This window comes from Leptopilina boulardi, unplaced genomic scaffold, assembly GCF_019393585.1.
Source record: "Leptopilina boulardi isolate dan_hultmark-lab unplaced genomic scaffold, ZJU_Lbou_2.1 LbouV2_121, whole genome shotgun sequence".
NCBI classification, from domain to species: Eukaryota; Metazoa; Arthropoda; class Insecta; order Hymenoptera; family Figitidae; genus Leptopilina; species Leptopilina boulardi.
Genome location: NW_026137665.1, coordinates 1836607 through 1858179, shown reverse-complemented (window position 1 = coordinate 1858179; position 21573 = coordinate 1836607). Strand labels below are relative to the sequence as shown.

The window sequence follows — 21573 nt, the reverse complement described above, 5'->3', positions numbered from 1 at the left end:
TAGAAAATTATTTTATATAGTAGATGTTTTACCTGTTCCAAATATTTATTTTTATTTTGCTAATATTAATCATAATTTTAATTTTTTTTAATTACTAAAATTATTTTGGGATTTATTTTCGAAATTCAAGTTATAATGTATATTATTTATTTACTTAAATATTATACATAAATCGTCGTTTTTACAGGGTATAATAATTTAATATAATGAATAAATTATTAAGAAAATAAAATACACTTATATTATAAAGAATAGAAAATTAATATTGTAAAAACTAAAATATAGTTCTGATAAATTATACCGTCAACAACACACAGAATATTCGATATTCATTTATTAATATTATAAATATTTATGAAAGAAAAAATTCCTTTAATCTTCTTGGGACAAAAATGATCGTATTTCTCTCATTCGAGGAGTAAATTGTACTCCTGTGTTGATTCCATAATAGAATGATTGGACAAATTGGTAAAATGTTGAAAGAGTTTCATCAAATTTGAAATAAAATACCAAATGACTTTTGAATAGTTGATCAAACGCCATCGTAAAATTTGTTGCATCTGTTAATAATATTTTTCCGTTTATTGATATATAGTATGAACTGATGCAATTTCTATTTTTGCCAAGTGCAATAATATATGGATGATTATTAATAATGGGAATTTCATCCAATGAAGTTGTATTCTGTAATTTAAACAATTTTTCAATTACATTAAAACAATAAATTCTCATTTTTTCAAAATAAAATTTAATGTGCTCTAAAGAAAGGAATCTATTAAAAAAAAATTATATACCGTTAACCGGGGGGGTAATTATAACATTTTAGGGGCTATTATACCCATCGACGGTTTTTAATGAACAAAACCCTGTGAAATCTTATAATTTACATATTTCTGGTTTTTTTTTTGAACACAAAAGGATACAAAAGATTCACTATTTATTTATTTACCTTCAACGAAATAAAATTTTCGAAAAATAATTAATTTTTAAAAGTGAGTATAATTACCCAGAGAATCCTGATTTTTTAGTTTTTCGCATTTTTCTCTTAAAATAGTCAATAAAAAGTTAGCGTTGCGGTATCTTGATTAAAAGTTTATTTTTAATTATTTTTATAAAATCAAAATTAATTAGAATTTTTATTTTGAAGTATTTTATTAGAAATAATTATTTTTTAGACGAATTTAAAATTTTTGAATTAAATTTTATTTTCCTATTAAAATTTTTAAATAACAAAATTTTTAAATACCAAAGTTTTGTTTGTCAGAATTTTTATTTTACTGTCATTTTCTTTACAAGATTTTTTATTTAAAAGAATTTTAATTTTAACGAATTTTAATTTAATAGATTTGTCCTTCAATCGAATTTTATGTGATTCGAATTTTTAAAAGACAAAAAATTCCAATTCATCGAATTTTAATTATTAATTTTTGTTCGAATTTTTAATTGATTGAATTTCGGGACGCATGATTATGTTTTAAAAATCATTAGTTAGAATTTTCATTTTATGGAATTTCATTTATTATTTTTGAGCCGAATTTTTATTTGTTCGAATTGGTATTTTGTAGAATTTTCATCAAAACGATTTTCTATATTACAGAATTTTAATATAACCAAAAATTCACTTTGACAGAATATTCATTTGTTCGAATTTTTATTTGTTAAAATTTTTATTTGCTCGAATTTTTTTTTGCTTATTACGTTAACGTAATAGACATTTTAAAGAATTTTTATTGGGTAGAATTTCATTGCATAGAATTTTTTTTCAGATGAATTTTCATTTGTTCGAATTATTATTTGATATAATTTCCATATAATCGACTTTTTATACTACAGAATTTTTACTTAATCGAAAAATCATTTAACAGAATTTCTAATTGATAGAATTTTCATTTGTCCGAAATTGCAAATGACCGAAGCAACAATCGATTTTGGCGCGATTTTTAAAATCAACCAATTAAAAATTATCCATAAAAATTGTGATTGGTTGATTTTAAAAATCGCGCCCAAATCTTTCTGTCGACTGTTTGTTCGGCCATTTCCAATTTCGAACAAATGAAAATTCTAACAATTAGAAATTCTGTTAAATGATTTTTCGGTTAAGTAAAAATTATGTAGTATGAAAAATCGGTTATATGGAAATAATATCAAATAATAATTCGAACAAATAAAAATTCATCTGAAAGAATAAATATGACAAATGAAATTCCATAAAATGAAAATTCTAATTAATGATTTTTCTTCTTAGTCCCTCTGCTTTAGAGCACGTCACAAATTATCCCATAGTAAGAAGAAAAAAATTAAAAAGAATTGCAATTTTTTGAAAATTGTTTGTAAAACGTTTCGCCTTTAAAAAAAAATGTTTTACATACCATCTTTTAATCTTAACAATGACAAATTCTGTATAAATTTAAAAAAATGTTATTGAAAAGAATTGAATTTATTTTCAATTACTCTAAATGGATACAAAAGAATATTCAATAAAATTAAAAATTTTCAATTCTTTTTCATTTCTCGCTTTTTATTGGGATATTAAAGTTACCATAGAATATAAAAACAATTGTTAATTTTAATTTTATTTAATTATTACCTCTTCAAATGTCACTAGTTTGTCAGTCAGTATTATTTCTTGTTCAACTTTTTTCCTAGCTTTTGTTGACGGTGGGATCAATTTCATCAAAGTTATATAGGCCCTTGTTATGATGTCCCATTCTTTAAAAATAGCATATAATATTAAATTAAGAATATTTATAATAATTAAAACAAAATAATTATAATTTTGATAATTATATTCAATAATAATTTGATAATAATTATCCAAACGAAAAAATTTTAAAAAACATCACTTTTGTTGAATAATTTAAACTTGCTTATTTAAATAATTTTATTTTTCATTTAAAAATTAGTTGACAAAATAATTTAATTTTCAGCTTAAAAATTTATATTGAAAATGGTGATAAAAATAAAAAATTTCCTAAATGAATATGTTTTAATTGAAAAACAAAATATGCTTTTAGAAATAAGTTTTTAAAATAGGTGAGAATTTCTTAAACGTATCAACTAAAACAAACAAATTTAATTTTCAATGTTAAATCATTTTTTTCACTACTGTAATTATCATAAGTTTCTGAAAATATTAGAATAAAAAAATTTGTTTGTTTAAAGTTATAAACGATTAAAATTTTTAGCTGACTAAAAATTTTTTTTTTTTTGAGAGATTTATACTCAGAAATTTATATGCAGAATATAAAAAAAATTTTAATTTTACGTTTGACGTGAAGAACATATTTTTTTTTTTATTAATATTTTATAGATAAACAAATTTAAATAACTATTTAAAATAAAAATTATTTCTAAATACTATGTTCCAAGGCATGAAAACCTTATTTTAATTTATGAAAATTTTAGGTAATCCGTTTGAGAAATTCCGACCCAATTCGATACAAAAATGAGAAACAAACCTGTTTCTTTGTTGGTTTTAATATTGCTATTACGTGGTAAAAGAATATCAGCTGCTTTGAAAATTAATTCAGTATTCACTGGTCGACAATAATTCATTTCTGGAAACATTAAGGAAAAATCCAAATTTATCTGAAAGCAAAAAATAAAAGTAAAATATTTTTGATAATTAAATTTTTTTAAAAATATAAAATTGTATACACTTACTAAATAAGGAATATCAATAAATCGTGGAAAATTTTCTAAAATTTGTCTTCTATATGCACATCTCAATGGAAAAGTTGCTTTCATTGCCGCAATAATTTCGTGTTTTTGAGTAATTGAGCAGGCTGTTTTTAAAAATTCTATTCTCTGTGAATCATGAAATGATACTTGTTCCAATAATGGATCCTCATAATTTAATTCCGGTAAATTTTGCGTCACCGGTTCTGTTCTTACATTTGATTTTAAAAAATGAATTCTTCTTTTTTCACCTTTTCTTTTACGATTTATTGTTTTTAATCTCCATGATATATATCCACTTCTTGTTTCGGGATCAAAGAATATTTCCTAAAATTAAAAATGTCATAATAAATCATTTTAAAAAAATAATCTACATATTAAATTTACAATATATTATTTAATGTGTAAATATTTTTTTAAAAAACAAGCCTCGACTCGGATCGACTTTAAGGCACAAAAGAAGTTGTTTTTGGGCGATTTAAATTCCAAGAAAAGGCGAAAAAATCGATTTTTTTTCTAATAAATTTAATTAGTTAATAAATATTTTATTTAAAATAACTATTGTTATTAGATATTAAATTAATTTTATTCTTTATTAAGAATAATTCTGTAGGAATATTATCAAGAAAATTTATTTCGAATATTTATGAATTCGAACTAAGATAAATTTTCAAGTTTTAATTCAATAGGACAGATTTCTGAAAAAAAATTCTTAATGTTTCATTTTTAAAAATTTTTTTGAATTCTGATTTAAGCAAATTATTCGAATTCAAAATTTCGGCATAGTTTTTAGTTTTAATTGGACAACACAATTTCCTACCACAATTAAGTTTTAAACAGTTTTTATTCAAAATTTTTTTTTAGATAATTGAATTTTAGAAGATTTCAAATTGAATAAAATTTTTGAAAATTTGAATTGCTGTATAGTTTGTTTTAGATTTCTGATAATTGAAATTTTGAAAGTTTTTATTTGAAAATTTATTAAATAATTTAATTATCGAAAAATTTGAAAAAATTATTTGTTAAATATTATTTAATAATTAATTTAAGATAACATTTTTTTTTCAAATAATTGAAATTTGAAAGAGTTATAATTGAAATTATTAGAAATAATTAAATTTTAGAAAGTTTAAAAAATTTTTAAAGTAATTAAGTAAATTTTAGAAGGTTTTAAATGAAAAAATTTAGAAGCAATTGAATTTCAAGATTTGAAATTGAAATTTTTAAAAATCTTTTAAATTTTTGTGACAAATTAAATTTTAAAGAATTTTTAATTAAAAAATGTTTTAAATAATTGATTTTTTGAAGAACTTGATGGAATTTTTTGGTAATTTTATTTGATGAAATTGTTTATTTGTAAATTTCAAAAAATTATTTAATTTTTAAAAAATATTTATTTGAAAAACAATTTCATATAATTGAATTTTCGACGAATTTTATTAAAATTTTTGAAAATAATTAATTTAGCGAAGAATTTAAGTTAAAAATTTGTTAAGTAATTAAATTTTGAAAGATTTAATAAAATTTTAACTTTATTGAGTTTAAAATAATTAAATTTCATATATTTAATTAAAAAATATTAATATTAATTAAAAGCCAAGAAGAAGTCCTTATAAAATTTTATAATTTAATTATTATTAAAAATTAAATTTATTTAATTGGGGGACATTAAAAAAATTGTAATTTAAAAACAAATAATGTGAAAAAGTCGTACAATTCGAGGCCTGATAAAATAAAAATGAAAATTCATACATATCCTTCTTCAGATGCTGGATCTTTTAATTTTGGAAAACATTTGACAATTTCCTTGGCACAAAGTACTTTTTGTTCGGATGTTGGAAAATATCCATATCTAGCAACCATTGAATCTACAGCAATATTAACTAATTTTCGTCGATTAATTGCAGATAGACCATTTGTTTCATTATATTCGTGTATCAATTCAATACCACCTGGTGCACATTTTATCTGAAAAACAAATTTTTTCCAATTAATTTCAATTATGTAAGTTAAAAATTTCTGTTATCAAAAAAAATTTTTTCTTTTTTTTTTTTTGAGATTATTAATTAATTTTTAAATTTTCTTACCAATTCCTTAAATGAGTCAAGAGGATCAACCTCGACCCAGGCGAAATGCGAAAGATCTGAAACAAGAAAAATGAGAAAAGTTAATTTAAACAAATATTTTTTAACTAATCTTACGACTAACAATGACTACTAAATTTTATATAAATATAGAAATAAAACAAAGTTTTTATCATTCAAGGGAAAAAGTGTCGATATTTAAATTTAATATTATTTAGCTATATTATGTTAAAGGTAAATGAAAATATTTTATAATTCTTTATAATACAGTTTTAATAACAATTTCTGTATATTTACAAATAATTTTCATTATACTACTTGATTTAATAAATTTTCAAATTAAGTACTAAATTTATTTAATACTGAAAAAGTATTAATATAACTTCGATGTTCGAAGAAATTCGGTAAATTACAAAATATTTATATTATAATTAAAAATATATTACTTAAATTTTTTTTTTTAATTATATGGAATAAGTAAATGAGGGAAAAAAAGAGACATAATCAATGTAATCGTTTTCGTTCTCTTTCATAAAAATTATGAATTGTTCTTTGATGAATCCTTAAACAGTCAGATCGAAAGAATTTTTTTTGACAAATTTGACAATTAAAATTTGGTTCTTTATTGCCACATTTCAATTGATGTCGTCGTAAATTATGTAATAATGTATAAGAATGGCCACAATCGAAGCATTTAAATGAATTCTGCTCATTATTGTAATTTGTTTCATATGTTTGATGTTCCTCATAGTTTAATGATGACGTTGGAAAGTATTTATTCCTCTGGAATTCGTTTCCTTTGAGCCACTCTGGAGAGGAAAAAAATTTTATTTCATCAGTATCATAATTACATATAATATAAACATTAAAAATTATGAAAAAAAGTATATATAAATAATTCATATATATAGTATTCTATATTTATAATGTATTATATACTCGTGCACCAAGTTTTGACATGCAATTTATAAAATATCGCGTATTTATCAAAAACTTTCAAGTTAGAAAAAGAAGCGCTAGAAGAAAATATTTTCAAATTATAAATATAGAAATTGATTTTATATATAAATATAGAAACTTCTTTTTATTCTAATTAAATTTTTTTTCTAAATTGATAATTTACAGAAAATTGCAAAAGACAATAAAATTATTTAAGATTGTATTATATTTATTTATTTCTCCATAAAAGGGGTTTTCTGACAGTATTTTATTGAAATTTAATTCTTATAATGAATATACATTATTAAATTATTATTTTTTATTAAACTGACGATTATTTAAAATCTCTTACCTAAAAATATCTATTTATATAATTTATAATATATTATTAAATCACTAATATTAAAACAGAAATAACCTATATCGATTATTTAATTTAAATAACGGAATATGGAACGCATATAAAAATTCCCCAACATTAGATATGATGAAATTTTTTGGTGGTGTTGAATTGAAAAATACCGAATTTTTATAAAGTGTAGATTTTATGATAAACCGAATTTTCATAACGAAGAATTTCTATTTAGCTAAATTCTGATTTAAGGGTATGTGGGAACCTCCCACGTGACCTAGTATGGGAAAATGTGTTTTGGTAGTATACAAAAATCTTTATTTCATTTTAGAGTAAGCTCTAAAATGAAAAAAGACTATTTACTAGAAAATTATCTTCATAAACTCAATACATTAAGATTTAGAATTAGAAAAATGAAAAAAAAATTTTTTATAATTCTACACAAATAAATACTACATCAAGTAAATTTTACACAGCTATAAAAAATAAAAAATTAAATTCGACACAATTAAATTTTACACATGAAAATAATGTTTTCTTTATTTCCGATTATTTATAAAATTCTACACAATTAAACTCAACATTTATAAATTCTACACATCAAATTAAAATATTTTAATCCTACACAAATAAACTGTACACATTCAAAATTAAACATATTAAATGAAAATAATAAAATTCAAAACGAGAAAACTTTATACAAGAAAATACTCCACCGCTAACTGTACACGAGTAAATTCTCAATAAAATAAAATAAAAATATATTCTACACAATTAAATACTACATCGAAAAACCCTATACACAATAAACTATTAACTAGAAAATTATCTCCATAAACTCTATACATTAAGATTTAGATTTAGAAAAAAAAAAATTTTTTTTTATAATTCTACACAAATAAATATTACATTAGTAAATTCTACACAGCTATAAAAAATAATAAATTAAATTTGACACAATTAAATTCAACACATAAAAATAATCTTTCCTTTTGTGTCGAATTTAATTTATTATTTTTTATAGCTGTGTAGAATTTACTAATGTAATATTTATTTGTGTAGAATTATAAAAAAAATATTTTTATTTTTCTAATTCTAAATCTTAATGAGTTGAGTTTATGGAGATAATTTTCTAGTTAATAGTTTATTGTGTAGGGTTTTTCGATGTAGTATTTAATTGTGTAGAATATATTTTTATTTTATTTTATTGAGAATTTACTCGTGTACAGTTAGCGGTGGAGTATTTTCTTGTATAAAGTTTTCTCGTTTTGAATTTTATTATTTTCATTTAATATGTTTAATTTTGAATGTGTACAGTTTATTTGTGTAGGATTAAAATATTTTAATTTGATGTGTAGAATTTATAAATGTTGAGTTTAATTGTGTAGAATTTTATAAATAATCGGAAATAAAGAAAACATTATTTTCATGTATAAAATTTAATTGTGTCGAATTTAATTTTTTATTTTTTATAGCTGTGTAAAATTTACTGATGTAGTATTTATTTGTGTAGAATTATAAAAAAAATATTTTCATTTTTCTAATTCTAAATCTTAATGTGTTGAGTTTATTTGTGTAGAGTTTATGTAGATAATTTTCTAGTAAATAGTTTATTGTGTAGGGTATTTCGATGTAGTATTTAATTGTGAAGCATATATTTTTATTTAATTTTGTTGAGAATTGACTCGTGCAGTATTTTTTTGTCTAGAGTTTATTTGTGTTGAATTTGTACCGCCCTATTAAAAACGATAACTATAAAAATAATAATATTAAATTAAATATCACCAGTAAATTAATTAAAATACAATATTTAGAAACTGATACAGTTAACACAAAATTTTATGTTTTATATATTTTTCTGAATATTTTACTTTCTAAAAAACTAACCTCAAAAAATTTGCTTTATTGATTACAAATTTTATAAATATGAAGAAATTGTTAAATAATTATATTTGAAAAGAAACTTTTTTTGTACATTAAATCTGAATAATAAAATTTGTGATAATATTTATATCATGTTACATAAATAGTAGTTTAAATATTTTTTATTTTATTAAAGGGTGTCGTTCACTTTTTTCATACCATACATTTTTAAATAATTAATATTATAAACTTTTATTAAAGTGTTTTTTAATTTTAAACTTATGTACTATAAATTTTAACCCAAATTTTTTATTTGAAATTTATTTTATAACTAAATCTTTAATAAATTTCGATAAAATGTGATTTAAAGTTGAAAGTATGTCCAGAGTGTCGGTCACTGTACTCTTTACCCTAACCTTGTGTAGTGTGTACATCTGTCTGTCTGCTACATATACTTAGTGATACCTAGGGAATTTTGAAATTTAAAAATTTACCTAGGGAAATTTCAAGTTCATTGAAGGTGCTTCTACAATAACTCAGAATTTAGTTTAATAGAAATTCTTCGACATGAAAATTCGGCACATTATAAAATTAACTTTATAAAAATTCTGCTAAATAAAAATTCGATAATTTTTAATTCGACACTACAAAAAAATTACGACCGGTCTAATGAGGGAAATATTCATGCGTCCTCATTATATCGAATATATCGAATAATTTTTCAGTAATTTAGATCATTTCATTTTCAGATTTGTGAGATTACATTGTTTTTATAATTAAGGCCACGTGATACAATTCGGATGACATTAAAACATCTCATTTTTATAATTTTTAAATTAATATAGACATTCATTAAATAATTGAAATTATATCAAATAACTATATATATATATATATAATTATTTTTTATTAGATATAATTTTTTTAATAATTAAACACGAAATTTATTTTTATGGAAAATAAAAAAAAATAAGATAAAAATATATTTGCTTCAGAGAAAAATAATTATTTATTTTGAATAAAAAATATTTATTCAATACAAATAAATTTTTATTTAACCCTAAGACAAATAGTGAATTTAAAATTTCGGTTGGTTTCCATTGTCCCCACTCGCCATTTGTCATAATACTCGTCAACTACCACACCCTGCACTAGTAAAAATTTAGTGACATTATTGTTAAAATTAAAAGTAACTATAAATTTACTAAATTTTTACTAGTGCAGGGTGCTGTAGTTGACGAGAATTATGACAAATAGCGAGTGGGGAGAATGGAAACCAACCTTTCATTGCAGTATTTTTCTATTTTGAAAATTTTCTTCAAATTTCGACGAATTTAAGAAAGAATCATTTAAAAATTAGTCCAACTTCATATTTTTGAATCTTTAAATAAAAAAATTAAATAAAAATAAAATTTTAAAGTATTTTAAGCATTAAAAAATTTAAAAAAATTATAAAAGATCAGGTCTCTGTGGAATAAAAATTAAATTTTTACTCATCATATAAAGAAAAAGTTTTTATACTTTCTCTTATTATGATTCCTATTGTAAATTCCCGTATGAGATCCCATATAAGATCACTTATGGTTTCTCATATGAGATACTACATGAGATCTTACGAGAATCCTATATGGAAACTCATGTGGGAATTAACAGTAGGGATGAGAATTGAAAAATGTATAAGCAGCTGTTTTTTTTATCAAAAAATAAATAAATATCTTTATTATTTTAAAAATTAGATGAGATATTTTATTAATACGATGTAAAAGAGTACACGTGAGAATATTTCTAATAATTGTATGGAAATTATATATATATATATATACATAATTAAATATACAGGTATTTTTTTGCCACAAATTCGTATATGATTTATAGTAAATTCTTTTACATTTAGTTACTTTTACTATATTCAGAATTAAATAATTTCAGTGACATCATCATCATCTTCGCTTTCTTCTTCATCCTCTTCTTCTTCCTCTCGCTGTTGATTTGATAAACTTGAAATATCATCAGCAATAATAAATTCATTTTGTTCACTTCGACGTTCAAGACATTTTTTCATGTGTTTCTTTAAACTATTCAACCATATAAATTCTTTTGAACAAAATTCACATTTAAATTTTTGATAAGTGGTACCACAATTTTGTTTCTCCACTTTTATACGTTTATTTATAAATTTCTTACGGCACATTTTATGATGACGTCTCAAATTTTTTAACCAATCATAACGTTTTCCACACATTATACATTGATATCGATTAACAGAATTGTCTTTTATAATGAGTGGTGGAATTTTTTCCTGACATGCATCATTCGATGTTGATGGAACACTCTCCTCATTTTGTCGATTATTATTTGATGATGATTCATTTATAATTTGTGGACCTTCGAGAGCCAATTTTAATGGACAACGTTCCTGATGAACTTTTAATCCTTTCTTCCAACGATAAGCCTTACCACAATAGGGACAGACAAATTGTCTTTCATCACCATTCTCATCAACATAATGTACATCACCTGTACTTAAAATTGATTGACTCAATGTTTTGCCACAATGAAAAACATGACGTCTTAAACTTTTTAATTGAGAATATTCTCGACCACAACGATTGCATATAAAACTTTTTGATTGTAATTGACATTCTTGAGATGCGAATTCAGCTAATGGCGTTGAGCCTATTTGTAGAGGATCAGCTACCCAGATATTAATAGTATCTAAAACATAAATTCAATCGAATGTCATTTATTTAAAAAGTGAGAAAAAAAATATTTCATTTTGGTAAAAATATTTATTATATGATAACATTAAAAAAAAATTTTTAAGAACAACAAAAATTTTCCAAAAAGAAATAATTTATGAGTGCACTACACATTAAACTAAAAAATTTATTTGTATTTTGTACAAAAATTTTATTTTCTCCATTTAACAATATATCAGTTGCGTCTATTTTATGATGATTTTGTTTACACATGCCAAATATAGTTTACAATAATTTATAGAGAGGGGAAAATTTCACCGCAAAACAAAATTTATTTTCAGAGTTAATCTCTCTAAATCTAAAATAGTAAAATTCAACTTTGTCACACTTTTATTTTAAAATTATTCAACCAATTAACTTTAAATTTGGACAGTATATTTCTTGAATGTATATAGTTTTCGTGTGAACTAGGATTTTTAAATTCCATTAATATTTTAAAAACTTATGAACAATTTAAGTTGCAAAATTTTTGTCGAAAAATTCAAGTCTGCCATTCGTTTTTATTTTAATAAATATTTCTGATTTTAGTTTACACCATAGTCCAAATAGTACAGATTATGAAAAATTTTGTTTTTTTCATTTCAGATTAACTATTACAGAGAAAAAGTGTGACAAATTTTTAGAGTGTTTTTTATTAAAAAAAAGAAAAAAAAATTGTTTTCGACTCTTTCAGACATGTATTTTATTATAAAAAAAATTGGAAATTATAAATATTTTTTTTAACTATAAAAAAAATCTTTAAAAAAACCTCAAAATCATCGAAATCTACCCTTAATTTAATATGTGACGCTCCACGGTGAAAGGGTGCATAGCTGCTTAAAATTTTAGGTTATGTTCATGGTAGTTTTTGCTTTATTAAAGATTTATTTTTGATTATTTAACATCAAAAGCATTTTTTTACTGAAAATATTGCATCTAATAAATAATTAAATAATAATAGTTTGTACCGAAAACTAATCGCTTTTATTTATTTTTACTACAAAGTTTATTTCTGTCAAAAACAGCTAAGCACCCTTTCACCGTAGAGCGTCACATATATAGCAACTATGTTTTTCTTATATCAATAATAATACCAATTACGTTAAAATGTTTTAAAATTTTTTTTCATTAATTATTTAATTTGTTATTCAATATATTTCAATCCCATTAAATTATTTGAATTTACCCGCCACTTATGAAAAAATGGGAATAAACAATATGGCACTTCCGGTCTTCTAATTAAAGTATGGTAGGTGACACAATTTCGGTTGGTTGCCATTGTCCCTACTCGACATTTGTCATAAATCTCATCAACTACCGCACCCTGCTGTAGTGAAAATTTAGTAACTTTATTGGGATTGGCGGTCTAGTGACTTTTATCTACTTTATCAGATATTTTGGTTTTATTTCTCTTTCTATCGTGTTAATTGATGAAAGACGAAAAAGGAAAATAGGTAGGTAAACACCAGATGGCGTATTGCAGTTTAGTAAATCCCAACAGTAACTTTTAATTTTAACAAAAAAAGTCAATAAATTTTTACTAGAGCAGGTTGCGGTAGTTGACGAGAATTATGACAGATGGTTAGTGGGGACTCGAGTATAGGCCTGAGCCGAACAGGTTCGCGAAAGACGTTCGCGAACGTGACACATGAGTTAAAAAAGGACAGAGATATATTCGTATCCTTTTCTATCTCATGCATCTCGTTCGCGAACAACTTTTGCGAATCTATTGTGCGTTGGCCTTATAGGTCTGAACAGAATAGAAACGTAACAAGAATCGTAATCGCAAACGCAACCGGAAGAATGAGTTAGAATAGGATAGATATATATTGTTTGTTCTTCTCTAACTTATTATTCCGGTTACGTTTCTATTCTGCTTTGGCCTTATGACGTCAGATATCTGAAAGGAAGAAAAACAGATGACACAATCAAGGTTGCGTATGTAATATACCTCAGGTAAATAACATAGACTTTTTTACGTATATACGCGTAACTGTGCAATCCTGGTTATATATGTGACGCTCCACGGTGAAAGGGTGCTTAGCTGCTTAAAATTTTAGGTTATGTTCATGGTAGTTTTTGCTTTATTAAAGATTTATTTTTGATTATTTAACATCAAAAGAATTTTTTACTAAAAATATTGCATCTAATAAATAATTAAATAATAATAGTTTGTACCGAAAACTAATCGCTTTTATTTATTTTTACTGCAAAGTTTATTTCTGTCAAAAACAGCTAAGCACCCTTTCACCGTGTGGAGCGTCACATATTTGATTCAATTGCATTGGTACATTCTCTGAATTCATAATTAAATATAAATTTTGAGGTTAAAGGTATTTTTTACTAAGTTCATTTTACATTTAAACAGCATTATTAAAAAATAGCCAGTATGCATGTTATTAAAAAAAGATATAATATATATATATATTTTAAGTGGGAATTACCGCAGCAGTAAAATATTTCAAGTTAGTAAACAAACAAAAATATGAGTAAAATTGATAAAACTGGAAACATTGTTTTTCCCCAAAAGAATAACATTGTGTCGTCTGTTTGTTTTCTGTACAGCTATCTGACGTCACACCTAGAATCGACTCTGACGTCACAATGTGAAAATCATGGTTTGCAGTTGCGTTGGTAGCCCTGACTTCAGGCCTCGGCAAGTAAGCCGTCTAATTTTGTTCGGTGGAAATCCCCTCATTGCTACTTATATATCTGTATTGTGGAATCGCCTTTTTTATATAAAGAACAAATTACTATTTTAGTATAAATTCTTTTTATGCACAGTAGGTTGCATGTACATTTCGTAATGATGAAATAATTTTTAAAATTGTTGAATTTTACTAATTTCAGATTTAGAGAGATCTTTTTCAATATTACATATGAGTCAAAAATATATTTATACTCAAGTATTAAAAATTATAAAACATCAATCAGTATATCTTATTATAAAGCGTATATTTTAATTGAAAAAAAAAATTCTTAACATTAATTTACAAATTAGTAATTGATGTAAAATTTAAATAATACTGTTTAAAATACATATTTTACATAAAAAATACAATACAAAAAATTAGTTTTAAAAAAAAAATTTGTTTACAAAGAATTATTTTACAAAATTCTCATAATATAATATTGTTTGTTCAATATTTTTTCGTAGATAAAAATAAATTTTAAACTTATATTTATGAGTTTATAATAATAAAAAAAAATTAATTTAATTTTTAACTATTGTCCTTTCTAACATTATGAATTCTTCGTTGACAAGCTAAAATATGTGAATTTAATACAAATTTATGTTTAAATCGTCTATTACAAAGTGGACAGACTTCAGATCCTAAAACTCCACATTCTAAACGAATATGACGACTCAGTGATGTGGTTGCTTTATAAGTTTTTCCACATCGTGAACATGAAAATTTCTTATCCGAATCAACACTATTATTCATTTGTATCCAATTTTGTGATGGAATTTTGTATGTTGATCTTTCTTGTGAAATATCTGATGAGAAACTCCAATGTGCGTCATTATCCTTTGATGATGAATTTAGCAAATTAGCCAATAGAAAGTCTGAAATAAAAAATTATATTTTATCAGTATTAAGAATTTTTAAAATAAGAACCAAAAAAAAAAAAAATTAAATCGCTTGGCAAATTTAAGCAATATAAAGACAAAGAGAGAATTTTGTATGTAGATTAATTTTTATTAATATATTCTTAGTGTAACATATATTATTAGAAAAAGAAGAAAATTTTTTACAAAGAGTTTTATTAATAAAATTTAACACCTATAAATAATATGATAGTAATAAAGAACATATTTTATACATATAGACAATGTTTATATAATTATTATTTTCTACAGATTTTGGGTATAATAATTTTGTTTTATATTCTTTATGTTATAGAACGCTGATATAAGATTTTTACATATTTTTATCATTGATAGTATTTTTTTTTTTATTTTTATTTTAAATTTAAAAATGTTTTAATTTAATATTAATAGTAGTATATTTAACTGTAAGAATAATTTTTAAAACTAGAATTATAAATAATTATGGAATGTCTACGTTTAGCGTGTGATTGTAAATGATGTTTTCGTTGAAATTTTCTTCCACATTGAGTACAAATGTATGATGGCATTTTTCCACAATCCAAACGAAGATGTTGATTTAGAGATGTCCTTAATTTGTAATGTTTACCACAACGAAAACATATCCAAAGTTGTTCTAAAACGAAACAAAAAAAATAATCGAAAAATTAACAACACTTTGTCTTATAATGTGTGTACATCATTTTTGGATTTTATATTTTAAAGTTGAATAATGAGTGAAGTTTGGAAAAAAAAATATAAATTATTAGAGGACAATTGCAGGCAGTGAAATATTATGTATTTTATATATTCAACGTAACATTCAATTTTAATATAATATGGGATATATATTTGGCACACAGTTTTCTTGTGTGTATCAAATTGATACAAGAATTAAGATCAACTCATGCAACGTTTTGATTCGATATAAGGTATCAAATTGATCCAAATATTTGAATCATTTTCAAGAAATGATCCAGAATATGGGATCATTTTTTGATACCTGAATTGGTATCAAAGTATAACTGTCATGGCTGGCATGCTCTTATTGACAAGTTTATTAATTAATTTATTCACTGCACTGAATATTCAGATATTAAAAATAGTTTTATTATGAATTTTAAGAAAGAGAGAAGCGAAAACTTATAAATTGCGAGCAATTAAATAAGAAAAAATTTATTTCGAAATAAAACGAAATACACTAACCTTTATTTATGTTTATCACATAAGATTTAAGTTAAGTTCACAATCACAACACTTGAAAATTTTTAATTATTTTTATGGTTCAAATAATTATCAATAATTTATTTATTATAAATGAACAAAATTTAAGCAATGCACGCTTGATAAATATTTCTAATGCGTTGTCAATTAATGCAATTAAAAATTTCCTATTACACATTATCATAAACGACATATATGACATTTGTAAACAAACAGGGTTGGGAAACAAGAGCCCAAAATATATTCGTCCAAAGCGAATTTCAATCCTACCCAACTCTGCTTTGGACGAACATATTTTGGGCTCTTGTTTCCCAACCCTGTTTGTTTACAAATGTTATATATGTCGATTATGATATTGTGTAATTGGAAATTATTAATTGCATTAATTGACAACGCATTAGAAATATTTATCAAGCGTGCATTGCTTAAATTTTGTTCATTTATAATAAATAAATTATTGATAATTATTTAAACCATAAAAATAATTAAAAATTTTCAAGTGTTGTGATTGTGAACTTAACTTAAATCTTATGTGATAAACATAAATAAAGGTTAGTGTATTTGATTTTATTTCGAAATAAATTTTTTCTTATTTAATTGCTCGCAATTTACAAGTTTTTGCTTCTCTCTTTCTTAAAATTCATAATAAAAGTATTTTTAATATCCGAATATTCAGTGCAGTGAATAAATTAATTAATAAACTTGTCAATAAGAGCATGCCAGCCATGACAGTTATACTTTGATACCAATTCAGGTATCAAAAAATGATCCCATATTCTGGATCATTTCTTGAAAATGATTCAAATATTTGGATCAATTTGATATACCTTATGTCGAATCAAAACGTTGCATTCCAAAATGATACCATCAAGTTTACAGTGCAGTTTTTTATAATTTATATTGAAAATTTATTTTTAATCTATCAAAATCATAAGTAAATAATTATTTAGCTTTAAAAATATATTTTTATTTTATTTTTTACACATATGTGAAGAAAAATGATATGCAATATTAACTTGTATATTACTCTCTAAATCTGAATTAGTGAAAATTTTTAATTAATTTGAATTAGTGACTTAAGACACACTCACACCTTTTTGGCTGCCTGCCTGCCTGCAGGTTACTATGGCAACGCACGAGTGTAAGTGAGACAGAAAATTTGAATATTCAAATTTTTAAATTTTCTGTCGCACTCACTCTCATGCGTTGCCATGGTAACCTGCAGGCAGTCAAAAAGGTGTGAGAGCGCCTTTAGTTTTTGCTTATGAATTAGTAAAATGCAAGTAATTAATAGTAAGAAAAGAATTTTTACTTTCGAATTAATAAAATTTAATTAATTAAGGGGAGGTTACCTGTATCGATGGTGAAACTTTTTTTGAATCAAATGATTTGGTTGATCTGGGGAAGGTACCGCTCAAAGTAAAACATGGCGCGCAAGGTTTTACATATAAGCCGCTATTTTGAATTATTATTTTATGAAAAATATGAATTTTTTTTTATGTATTTACAGACAGCTTAAAATTTCAATTGTTTATTACTTTAACAAACAATTTTTATTATTTAATATTTTCCAGAAACTTATTTTAATCACACACCTAGAGAAATGATATATTTGTCTCACAGCCTAAAAAATATTTATTTGATTCAAATAAATTTTTATTTGATTTAAATAAAAAAATTTATTCACTCCAAATAAATAGGCTAGTAGGCTGTGAGACAAATATACGTTTATTTAACTCAAATATATATGTATTATATTTGGTTCAAATAAAACATTTCTATGGATGCAGTAAAATTATAAAAGAAAACTTTTTAAAATATTAAAAATAAATTACTTTTTGAAAATTTTTGGGTGATCTGTTGAAGAAATTCTGACCATTTCATTTTCATTTTCACTTAAACTAAAATGAATTTAAATTAAATTTAAATTATTTAATTTATTTTAAAATAATACTTAACTAGAAAAAATTGAGCTTATAACCTATTATAATTTATAAAATATAACAAAAGAAACATTCAAAATTTTCAATATTGTATTTAATGTAAATAATTTCATTTATTGTCAATGGAAATTTCTGATTATAATTGGGAGAAAAAAAAATTAAATATTTAACATAAAATCTTATTTCGAAACTATAAAAACTGTAAACAATGAACAAGTATACGTAACTGTAATTGTAAAAAAAAAACATTTTCATAAATTATAAAACAATGTAATGTGATTTTTAATATTTTATATAAATTTGGTCTTTTGGCATTAGAAAATATGAACTGGATTTTTTTTTTTTTTTAATTAACCACAAATTTATAAATTTGAATATCGACTTAATAAATTGTTAATGTCATCTATATGGCAGCGATGCTTATTTTTCAAATGTTCTTTCAAATGATGTTTATGGCGAAATTTTCTAAAACAAATAGTACAGGAAAATTGTGGTTCAACACCGCATTCAAATTTTAAATGAACATGGTATGTTCCTTTCCATTTGTAAGATTTTCCACACGCAACACACAAGTAGCGATCTGAAAATAAAAAAGAAAATTAATATTAGTAAAATATTTTTTTTTATTATTGTTCTTGTTATTTAAAGAAAAAAAAATGCTGTTGAATTTATTACAACATATATATAATATATATATATATTATTTATCAAAACACAAAAAAATAAAATTTCAAACATTTTATATTTAAGAATCATTTTTTTTTTTGCTCCGCAGCCCTTTTTTGAATATACATGCAAAATAATATTTATAATTCTTACGATAAACATTTTTTTTTGTAATAATTGCAAGCATTTTAAATTAAATTAACTTTGAATACATAATTAAAAAAAAAAGAAATAATTAACGAAATATTTTCTATTAAAATAATTTTGTTCGCATAAAGCAATTTTATTAAAATTGTATAAAAGCAATGAAATATGAAAATATGCAAGAAAAATGATTTATAAATTTTGATAAATTATTTTTCCATAGAGAAGTATAAAATTTTTGTAGCTTCAGTGATGAGTCTTCGTTCTTCAAATGATGATTTTCATTTATAGAAAGTATTTTAAAATATGTTTATTCATTCAAATAAAAATATACAATTCGGAAGAAACAATTATGTCTTTTAAAATTTTTAGTATAAAATAATACAATTTTTCAATTTTATGTATATACATAAGTTATTTTATTAAAATATTCAATATTTTATAAAATACGATTTTAATAAGGCACATGAGAAACTAATAAATTAACAATAACAAATATTTTCAGAACAATTGTTTTTTAATTTAATTTAATTTAATTTTTTTAATTAATTTTTATTCTTCTTTAATCTTCAGTGTCGAGTTTTTATTTGAAGTCACTAAACGTCGATAATTAAAGGATTAAATTATATTTAATTTTTTTTCTAAATTTAACTAACTATTTTTTATAATTGACAATTTTTTCCTAATACCCTAATTACTTTAATAATACCCAGATAGTACGGAAACTTGCAGCAAGCTTGCGGCAAGCTTACCGTGCAAGCTTATCAAGCTTGACGCAAGCTTGTCTGAGCTAGCGAAATGTTTCACCCAGGGAAAGCTTGCCGTGAAAGCTTGCTGTAAGCTTTCCTGGAAAGGTTGCTGCAATCTTGCCATGAAAGATTGCTACAAGATTGCTGCAAGCATACTAAGAATCATTGCGGCAAGTTTGCCGTGAAAGATTGCTGTAAGCTTGCTACGTAAGGTTGCAGGAGAATTTCAACAAGCTTCTGGAAAGGTTGCTGCAATTTAAAAAAAAAAAACATTTTAAATTAAAAAAAAATTTATTTGTTTTCTAAATTTTTTTAAAATTATTTAAAATGTATTTTTTAAAAATTGCAGCAACCTTTCCAGAAGCTTGTTGAAATTCTCCTGCAACCTTACGTAGCAAGCTTACAGCAATCTTTCACGGCAAGCTTGCCGCAATCATTCTTATAGTATGCTTGTAGCAATCTTTCATGGCAAGATTGCAGCAACCTTTCCTGGAAAGCTTACAGCAAGCTTTCAGGGCAAGCTTGCCCCGGGTGGGACATTTCGCTAGCTCAGACAAGCTTGCGCGGTAAGCTTGCCGCAAGCTTGCTGCAAGTTTCCGTGCTATCTGGGTAATTTGCTAAATAAAATGTAAATTTTTCTTTTTATGAAATATGGCAATTAAGAGAAAGAATGAAACAATAAAATTAGATATTAATTAACAAATAATGTTAATCTTTATAATGATATTGATCGGCATGTAAAACAGTTAAATGACGCTTGAAACTGCTTTTTTGTTTAAATCTTCTACCACAATATTTGCAAATATGTTGCGGTTCTTTATGACATTCTTCTCGTATATGTCGATTTAATGAAACTTTCCATAAGTAGCCCTTTCCACAAAGTGGGCAGATGAAGGGAAATTTATGTTGATGATTCAATCTTAATGGATCAAAAAGTTGTAATAGTTGAGCTGAAATCAAATTTTTTTTTTCATTTCAAATTTTTTTTGTTTCGAATTATAGAAATATATAATAATATAAAAATTTATATATTAAAACCAAACCCAAGGTAGTAAGTTCACTAATAAAAATGACAAAAAGTTAATTAATAAAAAGCAAATACATTTTTATTTTTTTTTTAAAGGCGCATTCAGACCTCTCGGCTGCCTGCCTGCCTGCTGCAGTTGCCATGGTAACATAATGGGAGTGAGTGAAACAGACGAAAAATTTAAATTTTCTGCTTCATTCACTCTTATCATGTTACCATGGTAACTACAGCAGGCAGGCAGGCAGCCGAGAGGTCTGAATGCGCCTTCAGGAAGACGATGACAGTAACATAACCTCAAATTGAAAACTGGTTTTTATAATGCAAACACAAATATTAGAAAAATTAATTTACAATAAATGGAAGATTAAATTATATGGATTTTAGAAAAAATTATATGTAATTTTTTTTAATGTTGTTAAAAAAATATTCAATAAAAACAATTTGAAATACTTATAATTTCTTTAGGCTGTTTCCACAATAGATAAATCGAATCGTCTATTGCAGACAATTTTTTTTCGGCCATTTACAATTTCTGACAAATGAAAATTCTATATCAATTAAAAATTCTGTTAAATGA

At 23.5% G+C, this 21573-nt stretch overlaps 2 protein-coding genes across 2 annotated transcripts; both read right to left on the bottom strand.

The window, feature by feature from the left end:
* Positions 1 to 130: 130 nt before the first annotated feature.
* LOC127284874 (uncharacterized) lies at positions 131 to 10204 on the bottom strand. Its single transcript, XM_051310578.1, has 7 exons — positions 10198 to 10204; positions 5766 to 5821; positions 5431 to 5646; positions 3664 to 4005; positions 3459 to 3588; positions 2588 to 2709; positions 131 to 684 (listed from the first exon to the last, which is right to left on the bottom strand). The coding sequence occupies exons 1-7, from the start codon at positions 10202 to 10204 to the stop codon at positions 373 to 375; spliced, it is 1185 nt and encodes a 394-aa protein (XP_051166535.1). The 3' UTR covers positions 131 to 372.
* LOC127284867 (zinc finger protein 425-like) lies at positions 8292 to 21207 on the bottom strand. Its single transcript, XM_051310566.1, has 5 exons — positions 21120 to 21207; positions 20758 to 20919; positions 15722 to 15880; positions 14968 to 15222; positions 8292 to 11631 (listed from the first exon to the last, which is right to left on the bottom strand). Exons 1-5 carry the CDS (start codon positions 21205 to 21207, stop codon positions 10832 to 10834), a joined length of 1464 nt encoding a protein of 487 aa, XP_051166523.1. The 3' UTR covers positions 8292 to 10831.
* Positions 21208 to 21573: the final 366 nt, after the last annotated feature.

Excerpts from the sequence above, each read along its gene's own strand:
- LOC127284874 (XM_051310578.1), bottom strand. Across the intron at positions 5,647-5,765 it reads TTGACTCATTTAAGGAATTG|ATAAAATGTGCACCAGGTGG; the intron begins GTAAGAAAATTT and ends TTTGTTTTTCAG. Across the intron at positions 4,006-5,430 it reads CAGCATCTGAAGAAGGATAT|GAAATATTCTTTGATCCCGA; the intron begins GTATGAATTTTC and ends TTTTAATTTTAG.
- LOC127284867 (XM_051310566.1), bottom strand. The coding sequence starts at position 21,207 with ATGATAAGAGTGAATGAAGCAGAAAATTTAAATTTTTCGTCTGTTTCA. Across the intron at positions 15,881-20,757 it reads ACATATTTGCAAATATTGTG|AACAACTTTGGATATGTTTT; the intron begins GTAGAAGATTTA and ends GTTTCGTTTTAG. Across the intron at positions 11,632-14,967 it reads ATCTGAAGTCTGTCCACTTT|ATACTATTAATATCTGGGTA; the intron begins GTAATAGACGAT and ends TTTATGTTTTAG.